Source organism: Monodelphis domestica, chromosome 5, assembly GCF_027887165.1.
Source record: "Monodelphis domestica isolate mMonDom1 chromosome 5, mMonDom1.pri, whole genome shotgun sequence".
Taxonomy (NCBI): Eukaryota; Metazoa; Chordata; class Mammalia; order Didelphimorphia; family Didelphidae; genus Monodelphis; species Monodelphis domestica.
Window position 1 is genome coordinate 254,676,633 of NC_077231.1, and position 18,004 is coordinate 254,694,636.

General features: G+C 38.0%; 1 protein-coding gene across 17 annotated transcripts in view; it reads right to left on the bottom strand.

Annotated features, from left to right (window-relative positions):
• Positions 1–18,004, bottom strand: part of SVIL (supervillin) — a 281,250-nt gene that overhangs the window by 171,415 nt on the left and 91,831 nt on the right. For 6 of the 17 annotated variants that reach the window (XM_056800924.1, XM_056800920.1, XM_056800919.1 and 3 more), the window contains exon 1: positions 15,760–17,254. In XM_056800924.1, coding sequence (XP_056656902.1) covers positions 15,760–15,913 — 154 coding nt within the window. In that variant the 5' untranslated portion in view covers positions 15,914–17,254. Of the gene's footprint in view, positions 1–15,759; positions 17,259–17,306; positions 17,423–18,004 lie in introns of those variants that run through there. The other 11 variants (XM_056800912.1, XM_056800911.1, XM_056800909.1 and 8 more) reach the window with 3 other exon arrangements.

An 18,004-nucleotide genomic window follows, 5' to 3' on the forward strand; every position in this document is an offset into this window, starting at 1 on the left:
AGCTGTTTTTATCAACTATTTTAAGTCACAGATTGGGAATACAAACAAAACAGCTTCTCTCACATGCTTGTCACACTCGTGTAGATTCACTGACAATCAGCAACTTTTAGGAAGTCTGCTTTGTTAGTTAAGAGCGCTAACTGGAATAGCTGGGCTAAGATGGAAAAGGGAAAAGCAAGTTGGCTTGACTTCTTTTTTTGCAAAGACTATAAAGGTAAAAGGTGGATGCTTTTGTCTAAGGTAGAAGCAAATCGAGCCTGGCACCAGAAAATAAACTATCTGCTAATATGAAATCATTAAGATAGAAATGAAAAGGTAGCTTAAGAGGCCCCCTATGAAGCTACAAGGATTCAACAGAGCCTATTTTAAATAGCTCATAGCTCCAGGTCAATGAACACACATATACACACATATAAAACCACTCCCAGGTAGACAAACTCTTTTACAGATTTCCTGTCGTTGAAAAACATACAAGGTGTTCATATTAATTGAATAAAGAGCCAACTTGGGATGAACAGAGAAGCCTGAAATAGGAATGCCATGAGGGAGTCTTCCCTATGAAAGAAGGTCACCACTTTTCATTGTAAATGCATTGGGGCAACTAGGTGGGATACAGTGGATAGAATGTAAGGTCTGGAATCAGAAGGATCTAGGTTCAAATCTTCTCTTAGATACATCCTAGTTGTGCTACCCTGGGCAAGTCACTTAATTCCATTTGCCTAGTCCTTGCCCTTCTGTCTTAGAGTTTGTTACAAAGACAGAAATTAAGGGCTTAAAAAATAAATAAAAGTATGCATTTAGCTTCTATGCAGATTTTGAACAAAATACATATTGAAAAGAAAATTTAATGAGCAGTTCCAGCCTATTTTTTCAAATGACCTCACTGTTATTCTTGGATTTTTACTTCTTTCACATAAAATAAGAAAACAACATTAAGCTGCTAATAGCTCAGAATACAAAAACGCAGGGCTCACATTCTAAGTGGTCATACATTTTGGTCCTTCAATGGAGTGTTTTTAGAGGAGCTGGATTTGTGCTCTCTCTGAATAGAAATTGAAGAATTTGGTTCACATACTCCCCAAAGGGGCACCTGTCCAAAATGGGCTTGGGCACAGGTCAAAGCATGCCCACCATTGTTTTGGGTACTAATGACTAAAGTGATGAAGCAACACAGAGGGGGCGAGACTAATGGTATAGAATCTTGGGTGGTGAAGAATTTGGAGGAGGCATAAAGATAAAAAAGCAAACCTGTAAAAAAAAATCCATCTTTTCTGTGGGCTGTGCACAAACTCTCACTAGATGCTTTTTCACCAATTGACAAGCACTTTTTAGTCACCTACTATGTGCTAGGCATTGGACTAAGCAGCAAGAAATACAAAGGAAGGTAAAAAAACAGTCTCTGCCTTTGAGGAATTCTCATTCAAATGGGGGACACAACTATGAACAACTCTATATAAATTAGATATATACAGGATAAATGGCCAGGAAAAGCTTCTTGCAGAAGGTAAGATGGTAGATGAGATGTGAAGGAAGTCAAACTTCATTCATTCATTCATTGCCTGCAATACTTCACATCTCCCACTGGGTAGGAGAATAACAGGTGAGATGGGACCCTGTTTTCCTGAGCCCCATTCCAATATCCTAGCCCACTCTTCTGAATTACCATTACCTACTTCAGCCTCAAGACCATGTGGTACTTTCCACTTGTAGTGAAGGCCTTTCTTTCTCATCTTTCTACATCTCCACCAAAAACTTGTAAGACACACAGCTAAGGGAGTCCTTTTACAGGCCAGCAAAAATGGATAAAGTCCATGAAGATTTTTCTTATCATCCCATCAAGAAGTGATATCTTGGGAGGGGGGGGGGAGGGAGAGAGAGAGAGAGAGAGAGAGAGAGAGAGAGAGAGAGAGAGAGAGAGAGAGAGAGAGAGAGAGAGAGAGAGAGAGAGAGAGAGAGAGAGAGAGAGAGAGAGAGAGAGAGAGAGAGAGAGAGAGAGAGAGAGAGAGAGAGAGAGAGAGAGAGAGAGAGATTTTTTTCTATATGGCAAGGTAGCCTAGTAGATAGAGCACTGGACCTGGTATCAGGAAGACTTGAGTTCAAATTTTGACACTTGCTACATGTGGACGATGAATAAGTCACTCTGTCTGTTTCTTCAAGTGTAAGACAGGAATAATAGTGCCTACTTCCCAGGGTTGTTATGAGAATCAAAACATAAAAATCTGTAAAGTGGTTAGCACAGTGCTTGGCACATAGCAGACTTTTAATAAATGCTTCTTTTCTCCCTTCCTATAAGACTTCGATTTTCTCTTTTGTCATTGAGAACATACTTTCTTATAGTTACATGTATTTAATGTTTCCCACTGGATTGTATACTTCTTGAGGGCAAAAAACTAAGTCTTATTTGTTTATATCTCCAATAGTGCCTAGCACAGTACCTTACACATAATATATATTTGTTTATGGAAAGACTAAAAGTCTTTTTGCATGGACTTTGAACCTTCTGCCTTGTTCTATCCATATGGCACTTCTATCCTCTTGGTTCCTGTTCATATTCCACATCTCTAATCCGTTCCTGCCTAAATCCTTTTGCTTTTAACATACTTTCAGCCTCCAGGTGTAGTTCTTTGCCAAGTTCCTTCAACCTGTTGCCATTTATGACTAGGTGTTAGAAGCACAAATGAAAATAATAATGACAGATGACTGATGCAGTGTTATAAAATTTACAAGGTTACCTCTATCATCTCATTTAGCATGATGACAGCCCTGAGAAGCAGACAGATCAGATTGTTATTCCTCCTCATCTTCTCTTAGTACCTCAAGTTTCTTTCAAAATTCAGTTTGAGGCAGGCAGGTAGGTGGCTCAGTGGATTGATAGCCAGACTTGGAGATGGGAGATCCTGGATTCTAATCTAGCCTCAGATACTTCTTAGCTGTGGGATCCTGGGGAAGTTACTTAATCCTCATTGCCTAGCTCCTACAGCTCTTCTGCCTTGGAACCAAAACATGGTATTGACTCCAAGACAGAAGGGTGAGGGTTTTAGAAAAAAAAAAACAACTCAGTTCAAATCCCTTTCCCACACAAATCCTTTCCTGATCCCCCAACTGGCAATCTCATCAACCTAAATAAGTCTGAATTTGTGTGGTAGAAACTTATGCATGTACATGGGCTCTTCAAGGCAGAAAATGTGTCATTTGTCTTTGTATCCCAATGACTGGTGCATCCTGTAAGCTTAAAGAATGCTTATTGATGAGGAAACAGAGAATGAATGAAGTTTGGCTTCCTTCATATCTCATCTACAATCTCACCTCCTGCAAGAAGACAAGTTGAGTCACTTCTTAAAGAGGCTAGGCAACATCCCAACTGAGCAGTGACCAGCACAAAACAGGAGCTTAATCAATGTCTATTTACTGACCGATGCTTAGAGAGATTGTAAATGGTCACATTTATTGGTGGACTTTGAGTCTGTGCCTTCTTGACTTCAAGGCTAGCATTCGATCCACTCAGCAACTCTAAAGATGATCCTGATATATACGTGCATTGCAATAAACCCTATTTTCTGCATAACTCGTGCTCATCCAGTGCCCAGATTATTGCTGCAACCACTTCTGTCTCCCATACCTTACTTCATTCTTCATTCATCCTATGCCCCTTCCTTTTTTCCTCCTGAAACTCCAATATACTGCAGGCAAATATCATCCCTGATTATTCTGAAAACACTGCTCTTGGCGCCTTATTCCACAAGAGAGGCATTCGAGTCCTCTAATGTGTTACAAGTCAATAAGCATTTACTCAGTGTCTACTAGGTGCCAAGTACTGTGCTAAGGATTGGGGAATACAGAAAGGCTAAAACCAGTTCCTGCTCTCATGCAACTCATATAGAGGAGACAACATGTCAACAATTACAAGCAAATGACATACAGGAGGCAGCTAGGTGGCTCAGTGGAGAGAGAGCCAGGTCTGGAAATAAAAGGTCCTGATTTCAAATCTAGCCTCAGATACTTCCTAGCTGTGTGATCCTGGGCAAGTCACTTAAAACCTACTGCCTAGCCCTTACTGTTCTTCTGCCTTGGAACCAACATTTAGTAATGATTCTAAGGCAGAAAAGTTAGGATTTGGGGAGGAGGGGGGACACCAAGCTACAGATGAGCTAAATTGAAGATAATCTCAGAGAGAAAGAAGCAAACTTGGAAAAGGCATAGGTCTCCTGGGGAATGAAAAAAGAATTGGGGGCCCTGATCTGAGCAGGAGGATACCAAGATAAAGCCATCTTAGTGGTACAGATTTAAATTTTCCCCACCTATCTCAGCATGGTATGGGGACAAGAAAACCACACTTGGATTTGATTACTTATTGATTACACGTATAACCTTGGACAAGCCACCACTCTCCTCTCTGGAGCCCTGTTTCTCATCTATAAAATGAGAAGGTCAGACTGGAGGATCTCTAAGATCCCATCCTATGCTCTCTAACCCTAGATCCTCTCCCTCCTCCCTCGGTTTATACCTATTTCCTCTATATAAAGGAAAGAGAAATGTGACTAACCATGTACACTAACTCTTCATGTCTTCTGTGACTGGGAACTTGTTAAATTATTGAACTGACACCTGAAATGTTTTGAACAGTGGTTTTATGTTAGCCTGAGAGTAATTTAGATTCAGTTTCCTCTTCTCTTGGACAGAAATGAGATGGGGTGAGAACAACCTCCCTAAGTCAAATGGTTATTTCCAAATCTGCCTAGATTTTGATAAGTATCTCTCTTTTATCTTTGGCAAGGCTAGAAGAATGGCATCTTCCCTTGTTAAAAATTAGAAAGAAGTGCAATGAGGAAGAGGAATGGACCTCTAATGGGCATTTTGGCCATCTTTGGGGTTAGGACAGCTGTTAAAAGCTTTCTCAATCCAGGGCAGTTTAGAAACCAAACGGGAATTGAGAATTGGGACATCATGGAAATCCTGGAGAGGAAAAAGGAGGGAAATAGGACCTTAGCACTAAATAACCTCTCCAGGGTCTTACTCACTGACCTAAGTTCATCAGCTTGGTATGGATTCCCCAGAGTGACTAGGGCTTAAGGGGTTCCTTAGAACAGTGTCCCCAGGGTTGCTTGAGCCTTCCCATGGTCAAAGTATGACAAGGAGAGAAAGAGGATAGCCGTAAGATCAAAGTTGCCAACTATCATTAGAGCCCTGGTGCCTGGCACTAATATCAATCTATAGGGTATGCCAAAGAGCCTATAGTTTCCCGTTTTTCTCTGTATTTTCCTGGTATGGGAAGGTTGGTGGGGACAATTGCATAGACTCAAGGCTCCCTTCTTGCCAAGTCTCTTCCCAAGTATAATGTATATCTTTCTTTCAGTTGGATAGCTCGGATATTGGCAGGTCTTACCTCTTCAGTTACTTCAGGAAAATTAATACTCAATCCTCATCCATTAACAAATCAGGAGAGAATTTGTTTTGACCTCAAGAGGCTTGTCCAAATGCACTGAGCAGATGAGGAAACCAGAGCCAAGGTCACCAGGGAACCCATTATTCTAGGTGGAAATAAACAAGTCCTCACTAGTTACTGGGGACCTTATTTTCTCATTTCTCCCCTATGTTTGAACCATTCTTTAAGCAGAATTTTTATGGCTTCTTGCCCATTCTTCATCCCATCGTTGGTCTTTAGAAGATTATTAAGAAAATAATTCAACATAATGACTTCAGCACTTGATAGCAGTAATAGAAATGAAATAATTTCCTCTGAGAACCAAGAGCATACTATTGCTGAATCATTTGCAAACTATTTAGTAATTTCCATACTAGAGAGGTGGTAGATGTGCAATCTCCTAAATTCTTTCTTTGCACCCTGATTTAACAAATAGTTTATAGCTCAAACGAAAAGCTAAATACTTTAAATTCTACTAAAATATGCACAAAAATTTTAAAGTGTTGTCTTGGTTTTACAATAATGTAATTTATGTGATTCATATTGGATAGGTTGTTGGATAGGCTGGTTGTTTTTGAAACCTCTTCCTTACATTGATTTAAAAAAAAAACCAAAAAAACAACCCAACAACTTTTCAGGAGGTGGGCTAGAATGCTAGATCTAGAAGGGATTTAGTTTAGCCAGTATATTTTTTCACATTATATTATATATATAATTATATTATATATTTACATTATATAAATAATTATATTATATATTTACACTATATATAATTATATACATAATTATATATTATATATTTACACTATAAAACCCTTACCTTCCATCTTGGAATCAATACTGTGTATTGGTTCCAAGACAGAATAGTGGTAAGGCTTAAGCAATTGGGGTTAAGTGACTTACCCATGGTCACACAGATTGGGGGGGGGGGGATCTATGGCTAGATTTGAACCCAGAACTTCCTGTCTCAAGGCCTGGCTTTCAATCTACTGAGCCACCTAGCAGCCCCCAGCTTTTACATTTGTGAGAGAAATTACTTTGTAAAGATAACACATGGAACTTAGGAGAAGAGTTAGAACTAGCATTTGCCACACATTATTTACCATTAATTTCCTAGTGATAAACAGTTTTTTACATACTGACAAGCAAAGGTTCACTGAATTACCATTAGAAGTAAATATATTATATATTTGAACTATTCATCCTCCTACTAATGGGATCCACTTCATAGTTGTACAGTTTTAGGCAAAATAAATGTGTAGAAATCTATTTAACTCAAAACTATTTCTTTGAGGAGTTTAAAGGTTATTCAGTTTTGAAAAAAAAAAAAACCAGCAATGCCACTTAAGAGTGACATTTCAAATAATTCAAGAATTCATGTATATAGCTAGTTTTCTTCAATTTAACAGAAAATTAAAAGGCAGAGGACAAGGGTAAAGACTTCAAGTAGATTACCTTCAATTTGATTCAGTACTCTTAATAACATCGTATTCAGCACCATGTTGTCCACAGCATCTGGCCCATCTTAAGAAGTTGTTTCCAGGAGGTTGGATGAGTTTGGATTTAGCCATTTGTGCTCCCTCACCCACTTTATACCCTGTGTTGGGCTAGGCTAGAAGTATAACCTGGTGATTATAAAAACATTTTTTCCTCTGCTATTGAACAAAATCACATTCTCTCCAAATTAGAAGAGATCTTGGAAGTGATCCAGGTCAATCAATACCTGACTGAGAATCCATTCTTCAATTTGTTTACTTGAATATTTCTAACAAAAAGGAATCCTCTACTTCCTGAGACAGCCCATTCTGCTTTTAGACAGCATTCTTTGTCTAAAAATACAAAAAGGTAACCCACTAAAGTTCTAATGGAGCCTTTATAATGAATGGATTTGGTTTGTAGTAAAACATAGACAAGAAATTTCAAGGTAAAAATGAGCTTGGAATTCTTGTGATCTTTATCAAAGGACTCTGCCAATGCTGATGAAATATTGGATTTTTGGTTTTGTTTTTGATCAAACTTATGATTACACTATTAGATGGAAATTCTCTCTACTAATTTTGTTTTTCAAACCAAAAGGGTTTGAACTAATTTTGTTGTTTGGTTCTTTTCAGTCATGTCTATTCTTCATGACTCCATTTGGAGTTTTCTTGACAAAGATATTGTAATGGTTTGCCATTTCCTTCTCTAGCTTATTTTACAGGTGAAGAAACTGAGGCAAACACAGTTAAGTGACTAGTCCAGGGTCATAAGACTAGTAAGTGTCTAAGGCTAGATTTGAACTTAGGAAGATGTCTTCCTAACTCTATGCCTTGCAGTCTATCCACTAAGCCACCTAGTTGCCTCTCACTATTTTAAACCATCAATTCACCTGTTACTCAGTTACCCAAGGCACAGATGAACTAACTGGATAATGGTCATACAGCCCTTATGCCAAAGGCAGGATATGAACCTAGTTCAAAGAGAACTTGTAAAGTATTTAAATAGTGCCCTATTAGGACACTAGCACTTTCTTATCTTACTTTATAAATTAAAAAAGATAATCCTTACCCTCTAGCTAATTCTTTTTGTTTTTAAATCCATTACCATCTATCTTAGAATCAGTGCTAAGTATTGGTTTCAAGGCAGAAGAGCTTGGAACAAGGGCTAAGTAATTAGTGTTAAGTGGATTTCCCAGAGTTACACAGCTAGGAAGTGTCTGCATCCAGATTTGAACCCAGGATCTCCTGTCTCCAGTGTTAGCTCTCTATCTCCTGAGTCACCTAGCTACCCACCCCTCTCTGGGAAATTCTTAAAATTCATGAGACATATTATAGAGCTAGGTCCCAGTCAGCACAAATAATGAATCCTGGGAGGTGGTTTCATTATTTGAATTCCCACTGAATATTTCCAATATATCAGAATCAATGATTGCATTTCATGTAATTACAACTTCAAATAGTAATAATGTATACATGTGACCACTTCACAGGTCTATTATTTGCATTATTTGAGACCTAGAGCCTCAAATTTTCTATAGATTTATTATTAGCCCACAGTCTGGCATTTAGCACCTGTTTAATATAAAATATGCTTTAATATCTTTGCCAAGAAATCCCCAAGGGGATTCTCAAAGAGTCAGACACAACTGAACAACAAAATATATGATTAACCATCTCATTCATTCATTCATTCATTCTTTCCACTATCTCAAAAGTGAAATAACTTCAAAATATAACTAACTCTTGATTATATCTAATGATAAATCTTGCCTTCCAATTCATCATCAGGATCTCTTTTGGTGAAATCCTTGATCTGGTTATTCTCAGCATCCTTCTAAAACCAAAACATGTAAGTACTTCCTTTCCAGAAAATGGAAAATATTTGAGTGAGCATCTTGCCTTTTTTTAACCAGAAATGGTACTTAATCATTCCAGGTTAAAAGAGGAAGACGAAAAGATAATGAATTCAAACAGCATCTGAGCTTTTCCTAGGTTACCTCTTCACAGGGATGCTTCAGAATTTTGCTTATCCCCCATCGCTTAGCCCTTACTGCTCTTCTGTGGAACCTATACCTAGTACTAATTTAAAACAGAAGGTAAAGGTTTGAAAAAAAACAAAAACACCTAAACACTGCATTTAACATAGTTTTTATGAGAAAATGCATTCTAAATTCCAAACAACTTACATATGAACTTTCAGTCATTTGGGGCATGTCTGTACATCTATATTCAAATATAAATATAAACACAAATTTTGTAACCAAATGTTTTCCCTCTAGGGATTATTTGCCATTTAAATAAATACCACATCCCTACTTCAAATAATGCTGGGACCAAAATTAGCACTATTTTTCTAGAGCACCCCTCAAAGTGCTTATGGGACAGGTTGAGTCAACTCTTAGAAGGTTAAATCTCAAATCGTTCCTGCTTTTAACTCAATGGCCTTATTAGGCTTTACTTAAGATCTTCCTCAGAATGAATAGATTTTTTTCACTTTGTATCTCCAGTGTCTAACACAGTGCATGGATGAAGCAATAAATTCTTATTGAACCCAACTGAAATTACTTAATAATAGAAAGTTTTCTTCTTTAGAAGCCCAGTTTATTATTTAGTCAAAACCATTCCCTCAGGGCAGCTAGATGGCTCTGCTGATTGAGAACCAATCCTATGACTTGGTCCTGAGTTCAAATCTGATGTCAGGTACTTCTTAGCTTTGTGACCCTGGACAAGTCACTTATCTTCCCCCCTCCCCATAGCCAGCCAGCCCTTACTCCTCTTCTGCCTTGGACCCAATACTTAGTATTGATTCTAAGACAGAAGGTAAGGGTTTTAAAAAACTGACATTCACACAAAGTATTTAATAAAAGGTGGGTTAACTGAACCAACAAGTAGCTGCTTGAAACATTTTGACTGTGTTCCCAAAAAAAAAGACAGATTTCTATCTTTCAGGCCAAACAAGCATGCATAATTAGAATAGAATGTACAATTTGTTCAGGCTGCTTTGAAACACAAGCTCCCTGACTGTGGGTTCTGTTGGGCTTCACTCGGTATTCCTAGGACCCACATTGCCCAGTAGCCCAGTGGCCTGACCAGTAGTTTGGTCTGGACCTAGAAATTTCCTTAGTGTAGGGATAGGGCCAGTGAGGAAACTCCTTTTGCCAATACACATCAGAAACTATTTTGAAACTTACTCATTCTATCAAAAAAACATTGCTCAAGCACCAAAGCGGATGGCCCCGAGCTGAGCCCTGGACTTATCTTACATGCTGAGACTTTTAGTCTTAAGAGATGTCTGGATCCCTGAGCAGTCAAGCAAATTACCCAGGATTTCCAAATCAGGACAGGTGAGGAGGCAGACATAGAACCCAGGTACCATGACTCAGAAGCCTGCTCCCAGCACTGCTGAAATGCTTGAGAAATGTTTGCTGAGTTGAATTCAAGTGTTCTAGTTTAATTGAAGCACACAAGACATTAGTGCATAAAATATCCAAAGCTCTGCAGTAAAATCTATTGTGCAGTGTTTTAAAATTTTACATTAAAAGCCCAAGATGAGGGGGAAGCTAGGTGGTTCAGCAATTGGGGGCCAGATCTAGAGCTGAAAGGTCTTGGGTTCAAATTTGCCTTCAGACTCTTTCTGAGTTGGATGATCCTGGGTAAGTCACTTGACCCCTGTTGCCTAGCCCTTACTGCTCTTCTGCCTTGGAAGCAATGCACAGTATTGATTCTAAGACAGAAGGTAAGGGTTTAAAAAAAAAAAAAGAAAAGCCCATGATGCATCATTCACATTGGCTATCTCTCAGAAGAGCTCCTAACAGGAACATGAGGTCACAGGAATTGGGGGGACCCAGCACATGGAGATGAGCTCAGAAAGGTAAGGAATTATTTTCCTATGTGAGAAATTCTTATGCCCTCCTCCTCTTCCACCTCCAAATTTGACTTCTTATTTTAGACTTCAAAATGATTGGTTTTACCTATCCTTATCTCCCCTATGGAGAAAAATCTTGAAGAGAAATGTTTTAGCAGGATTTATTTACACAGGAACACTGAAATGTTTCTAAAGGAAAATGTTTTTGCTTAGGATATTCTGTGCTCTTCAAAAAGGACATATCTTTTCAGTAAAATACTAAGTTCTTTTTTACATTGCCCAGAGATGGCCAAGGCTGACAACTCTACCATTATCATCTTTCAACCATCTTAACCAGGCCCATCATCCTACAGCTCAGTGGCTGTCATGAGACAAGTCAAAGGATTGTTATTATTTAAAAAAAAATTAGACGGGAGAATTAGAAAACCTAGGTTTTAGTCCTGGCTTTGTTTCTTAAGTTGTGACAATAAAAAGGTCATTTAGTGCCAGTTCATACTTCACTTGACAAATGAAGAATCTACCTTCCTTCCTTCCTTCCTTCCTTCCTTCCTTCCTTCCTTCCTTCCTTCCTTCCTTCCTTCCTTCCTTCCTTCCTCCCTCCCTCCCTCCCTCTCTCTCTCTCTCTTCCTTCCTTCCTTCCTTCCTTTCTTTCTCTTTCTTTCTTTCTTTCCCTGGCCTGCCATCTTTGAATCAATACTGTGTATTGGTTCCAAGGTAGAAGAGTGGTAAGGGTTAGGCAATGGGGTCACCCAACTGGATTGCTTTCTTTCTTTAAACCTTTTTTTTCCATCTTAGAATTGTATTGGTTTCAAGGCAGGCATGAGTGGTAATGGTTAGGCAATGGAGGTTAAGGGACTTGCCCAGTCACACAGCTCCAGAAGTATCTGAGGCACATTATGAATCTAGGAACTCCCATCTCTAGCTCTAGCGTTCAATCCACTGAGCCACCTAGCTGCCCTCTCTTGGATGCTTTCTAAACACACTCTTTGCATGCTGAATTTTTTTTTAATCTTCATTCCTTCAAAATCTGAAAAATGTCAAAGACCTGTAAGAGTGACCTAAAATAGCTTTCTTATTGGAATGAATACTTTTCTCTGAAGGATTTGACTGTCCTATTTATACTCATTTGAAGTGGCTTTGTTAAAGGCTTGTGTTTTGGCAGAAAAGGTACTCAATAATGTTAAACTTTAGATCTGGTGTGAAAATGCTGGCTCTGATATTCCCTTGCCAACTCTATGACCCAGGGCATGTCATTTGATCTCTAAGAAGCTCACTTTCTTCATCCTTGACTTCTTTAACACTTCATTAAGACCAGAAAGCCAGGTTTCACTGGTCTGGAATCAACAAATCTTCATATCCCTGGCCAATACAATGGCAAAAAGGTCTGGACATACCTCAGGGAATTCTCATGGTGCATATTGGATAAGCTATTTGCCATCTGTAATTCTGCCCACTTCCAAGGAAAACTTTCAATTGTCTCATTAAAAAGGAGGCTCTACTGGAATGAAAATTTTATTTCTTCCTTTGGGGACAGATGAGGCAGCCAATGTATTAGTTTCCAGTTCATGATGAGGTTTCTCAATGAACCATCTGACTAATTCTAACATTAGACGGTTCCTTGGTGCCATTCTGGGTGACATCTTTCAGACATTGGTTTGTTATTTCCTTTGGGAAACTCAGTTTCTGCATCTAATATGCCCACATGTAAGAAGATTCAAGGTATATACAAAATAAATGCTATATAATTCTGGTGTGGGGGGTGGTGGTGGAGTGGGAGGTATTAGCAGATGGGGGAAGGAAGAAATTCAGAAAGGCTCCATGAAGGATTTGGTACTCAAGTTGTCCTTCAGGGGGAAGACCTGAACTTGTGAGGCAATCCATTTAGGCATTTATACACACACACACACACACACAAACACACACACACACACACACACACACAACTTTACAATTTATTTCTTAAAAAGTAACAAAGCCTCTCTGGAGTTCTGGGGGATCCAGGCAGCATGAGAATCTATCTGGTTTATTATATGAGCTTTGTTCATAGAATGATCTTAGTCTCAAAGTCTTTAATGAGAGATCACCGGTCTACAGTTAAAAAAGTAATTTTAGAATTGTTCTCTAATGCTAAACAGACAATTCAATTCAGGTCTAAAGACTATTCAAGTTCTCCAAATAAATTCTGGCAAGAAATAAGATCTTCATTAATTCAATTAACACAATACTCTTTAGGAGAAGGAAACATTCTCCTATTTCTTCCCCCTTCATAAAAGGCTTGGCAGATCCAAGTTATACCAGAGCTTTATAAAAATAAAATAAAATCTAACAGCTCTAATCAATATAGAACAAGAGAGGAGGTATTGGAAGCTTGGGGAGGCTCAGCCAACATCTTAGGTTTTCTAAGCAAAGGTATGATTTGGATCTGGGTTGGGTGACTTTGTGACCTGTGCTTTGATGTGCTTTTTCTCCTAGAAATTCTTGCTCATTTTAATGGAAAAAAAGGAAAGAGAGGAAGAAGAAAGAGCAGGCAATTGGAGAATTTTATTTTGTTCTAGGTGACAGTTTAAAGTATTACTCTAAAATTCTGGATCAGAGATTTGCATTTTCCACCTATCAGTAACTAACCCCTAAGGTAGACCGAGAAGGGCTCTGACCTCTAAAGATGCTGATGCTCTTCACAGCTGTCAGGAGAGCCGGGAACTTGGCTCATCTTAGGGAAAAGGACATCAATTCAGAATCTTTACAACTCTGTCCCCACCTGCTGCTGGGTTATGGAAGGGCTCATACCAGAGTCAGACCAGGGGTAAAAATGTCATTCTTGTCACCAGCTGGCATTCAGAGTATTACCCTATCAAATCCAGAAGGCTAACCCACTTCATGGGATCATAGATTTGACAATAGAGGGTCACTAGATCTAACTGTTTTATTTTACAGATGGGGAAATGGAGGCAAAAATGGGTTAGACAATTTATCCAAAGTTACACAAATAGTAAGTGATAGAGCAGGGATTTAAACTCATTTTTTCTAATTCTAAAACAGAGGTATTAGGTGGTACACTGGTCTGAGTGTCCAGACTTGGAGTCAGGAGGATGTAGGTTCAAATTTGGCTTCAGACACTTACTAGGTGGATGACTCAAGGTAAATCATTTAACTCTGCCTCAGTTTCTTTATTTGTAAAATAAGCCAGAAAAGAAAATGGTAAACCACTCCAGCATTTTTAATGAGAAAATCTCAAATGAGGTCAAGAAGAGTTGGATATCACTAAAAACAACTAAATGACAACCTCTGATTGCAAAACCAGTGGGTTTTCTTTCCACCTAATTCTTGAGAAGTACAATTTACCACATATAGTTTTCTTAAAAGTTCTTTCCAAACCAGTTTTTTGTTAAGAGTTGGTACTAAACCATTACAACTTGACTTCACCCTCAATAGGTGCTCCAGATGCCAGGTAGAAGGTTCCATCCATAGATGGCACCAATCAGGACCATCTTCACCCTCCTTGCCCCAGAACTCACACTGACTTTCCTGCCAATTTCCTGTTTTATACTCCTGACCAGTCACAGACTCTCCTCAATCCATACCCTATTGAAGTGAACAGAGAATCCCTCCTCTGACTCTTAGACCCACTTCTCATTTCTCCATGTTGGTTGGGTGTTCCAGTGGAGAAGAGACCCAATGCACCCTAAGGATATATGCATTACTTGTTATTGAACTCTCTTACATTTGATATTTTCCTCAAGAATAAACAATTTAAAATTGGAAACTCTCTTGTTTTTTTATTTGTATTCCCAGCACTTTGCCAAAAATAAGCATTTAATAAACATTTTTCTACCACTCATCAATATGTTGGTCATTTAGCTAAATATATATATATATATATGTACATGTACATATATATATATTTACATTTGATATTCTGATACTTTTTATTCTAGCCTTAGCTGTTCAACAACATTCAGGAAGACAGCTTTCTAAGTTGGTTACAAATAAAAACCCGGACCCATTTGAGAAATACTGATAGTATACAGACCTTAATTTCTCTCATAATTTGTTGAGCCTGCCAGATCTTAGCAGCTCCTCTGCCAAAATAATTGTTGTTAGCCCACAGGAACTAGACTTATGATAAATATTTATGGTCAGGGTCAACAGCTTTTACTCTTTAGCAGTTCAGTTTTAAAACAAAGAAGCTTTGAACAGAGATGGAGTGCTTTGCAGTCTTTGCCAATGTTTAAAGCCCCAAGAACCTCATCACATATTCATAGCTACCATTGACAGGCCCCAGAAATTCACATGAATCACATGTGGATTTAAATCCTGAAGTTTATCATGTTCTGGCATGCAATCAATCAATAAACAAACAAATAAATGAGTGAGTGAACAAAAAGGAAAATAAATAAATGAAATGGATTGATGAATGGAGAAAGATGTGAATGTTTAGATATTGATAAATAGATAAGATAGATAAGTAAACAAAACAAACAAATAAGTAGCTCTTGTAGGGAAGGAGGGGGTGGATTGCAACATTTCTAAATTTAAATTGGAGATAGTGAACACCAAAGCAGAAGCTGATGTCTGATTTTAATTTTTACTCAACTAAAATTAAATCAGCTTGTCATTCTTTATTACTGGTGACCCATAGCACTGATTATTTTCAGGGAACATACATTCAGATTTATAGTTCTATATTTTTGTTTTCATTTGTAATGTTGTCAAATAAATAAGAATAGAATTTTTAGCCAAATTCATTTCTATAACCTTCTGTGTAAAACCTGCCCTTCAATCTGTCAACAATTTAAATCTGCTGTGGAGAAAAGGCTTTGGCCAGCAAGGCTTTGAATTAAAAGGCATCTTTCTCTTTATTTTCCCTATCTCTGTCTCTCTGATGCTGTCGCTGTCTGTCTCTTTTTTTTTTTCCTCTATAAAAAGTACTACAACTAGAGCTAGGTCTTTTTAAACTACCCCATCCATGGCTACAGCAAATTGGGAAAACTTACAGATATTCATGAGTAGAGATCTTGATGTCTGTTTCAGAAGATGAATAAAGGAAAAAGAAGACTTCAGGAAAGAAGAAACACAAAAGCAGAGAGGAAAAATCAAGAGGAGAAAGATAAAGAAGAGAGAAAAGAAAGAGAGAAAAGGAGAAATCATAGCAAAAGGTAGAACAGGACAGGAAAAGCAAGGAAAAGAGAAGAGAGGAAAGGAGAGAAGGATAGAGAGTGAAGAGGAAGATTTTCCTTTATATGGTTTCTATATATGCACCCACCCCTTCTGGAAAACCCAAATTAGGTCAGGAGGAAATTCAGATGGGTAGTCACCACAACTGGTTATTTTTAAATATCCATTGAGCTCAATGGCTCAGCTGGACTGATTTTTATAGAGTCATCCAATCTTATTTAGTATATTCAGTTATTCTTGATGAAAGGGTTCAATAGCAAAGGATGACTTTTGACCATGGCTATATGGCTCGACTACATAGGGAAGTCTAACATATGCTTTTTACAACAAAAGTAGATGAAAATCCAGGTGCTTCAATTAAAGTTTGTAGAATTCTAGATTTTTATTATTTTCTATTAGATGAAGTATTTTGCTTTAGTCTATTATGTTACATTTGCCATGGGAAAGTGATTTTGCCTTTTTGAGACCACCCTCCCACAAAGAGAGACCAAAATGCATTCAAATGCATACAATATAGGGGCTAGACTAAGTATAAAACTATAAATTCTCTAATGAAAGTAAAGGTTCTAAAGATCTATTTTTGTTCAACATAGTAAGAACATATTAGTCCATCAAATGCCAAAACAAATGGTCCTGGGCTCTATAAAGAGTTTCTTGGGCTGTTTTGTATTTCTATATGTTTTTATTTTTCATTTTTATAAATGACAAATCAACTGGACTGATGACTCTTCCAGTCTTCCTCTGTATCACAGAAGACCAGTGAACTGATCTCATGAGCCTGTGAGTTTTTGGTTATCTCAGCCACTGGCTATGCCGCCTATTCACCCTGCTCTATAGCAGGGTAAGAGCTGAGCTTCCTCTTATGGCATTTTCCATTGGCACCAAATTCCCTGGGACCTGGGACCTGGCACCAAATTCCCTGTCTCTAGTCTAACCATATGAGAGGGACACATATCCTTTCATAATGGGGATTCAAATCCTAGCTCTGCTTACTTAGTTTCTGTGTAATATAACTCTCTGTGCCTTAGTTTCCTCATCTGTAAAATGAGGACATTATACTAGAATTCTAAAGTAACTTTCAGTTCTAAACCAATGATCCCAGGTCTTTAGGACAACTAGCTCATGAAAACAATTGGTGAGACCTCACCTTAAATCACCTGCCTGGCCTGATTGCTCATCTACCCCCAAACAATATAATTCAGTCTTACAAGCCTTTAAGAAGCTTGGTATTTCTGTAACTTTCAAATGAAGTTATAATAATGACACCTTAGTTGTTAAAAATCGTTTTAGTTGTGAAATTAGTTTTATTTATAGTATGTTCATAGTATTTATAGTTTATTGTTTAATAACAATGATTGAGACCTACCTTAGTAGAAAGAGCACTGGGCTTGGAGTCAGGAGATCTATGTTTGAATACTGGTTCTCCAATGACGATGACAATGGACAAGTAATTTAACTCCTCTGAACCTCAATTTTCCTCATCTGCAAAATAGAAATGATGATGATGATGATAACAATCCTTATAAAAATACTTGCACTACCTATATCATTTAGTTCATAAAATCATTGACTTCAAGTTGGTCAGTTCACATACATAATATTAAGTGCTTACTATGTTCCAGGCAATGGACATTAAGTCTAATCCTTTAGATTTAAATAAATTTACAAATGTGAAAACTAAGGCCAAGTCAGGTTAACAGAGGTAGCAAATGCCTGTGACAGACAGGACTTATAATCAGGTCTTCCAAGTTGAAGTCTAGTCCTCTCTCCTCAAGGCTACCCAAATGATTTGAGGCTTGATGTGAGGACCCAATGAGGAGTGCTTTTGTAAATTCTAAAAGTACTACTATGTAAATGTAACATGATTATACTAGGTTAATATACCTATATAGGCATGTTTTCTTTGGCCAGAAGCCACCTCCAAATCATTCAGTGTTAAATCAGTAAGGGACTTCAAATATCATTGAGTTCAACCTCCCTGTTTTCAGAAACTAAAACAGAGGTGTTACATGATTTGCCCACTGGCATTCGGTTCAGCAGCAACTAAGCCAGGGCTAGAAATAG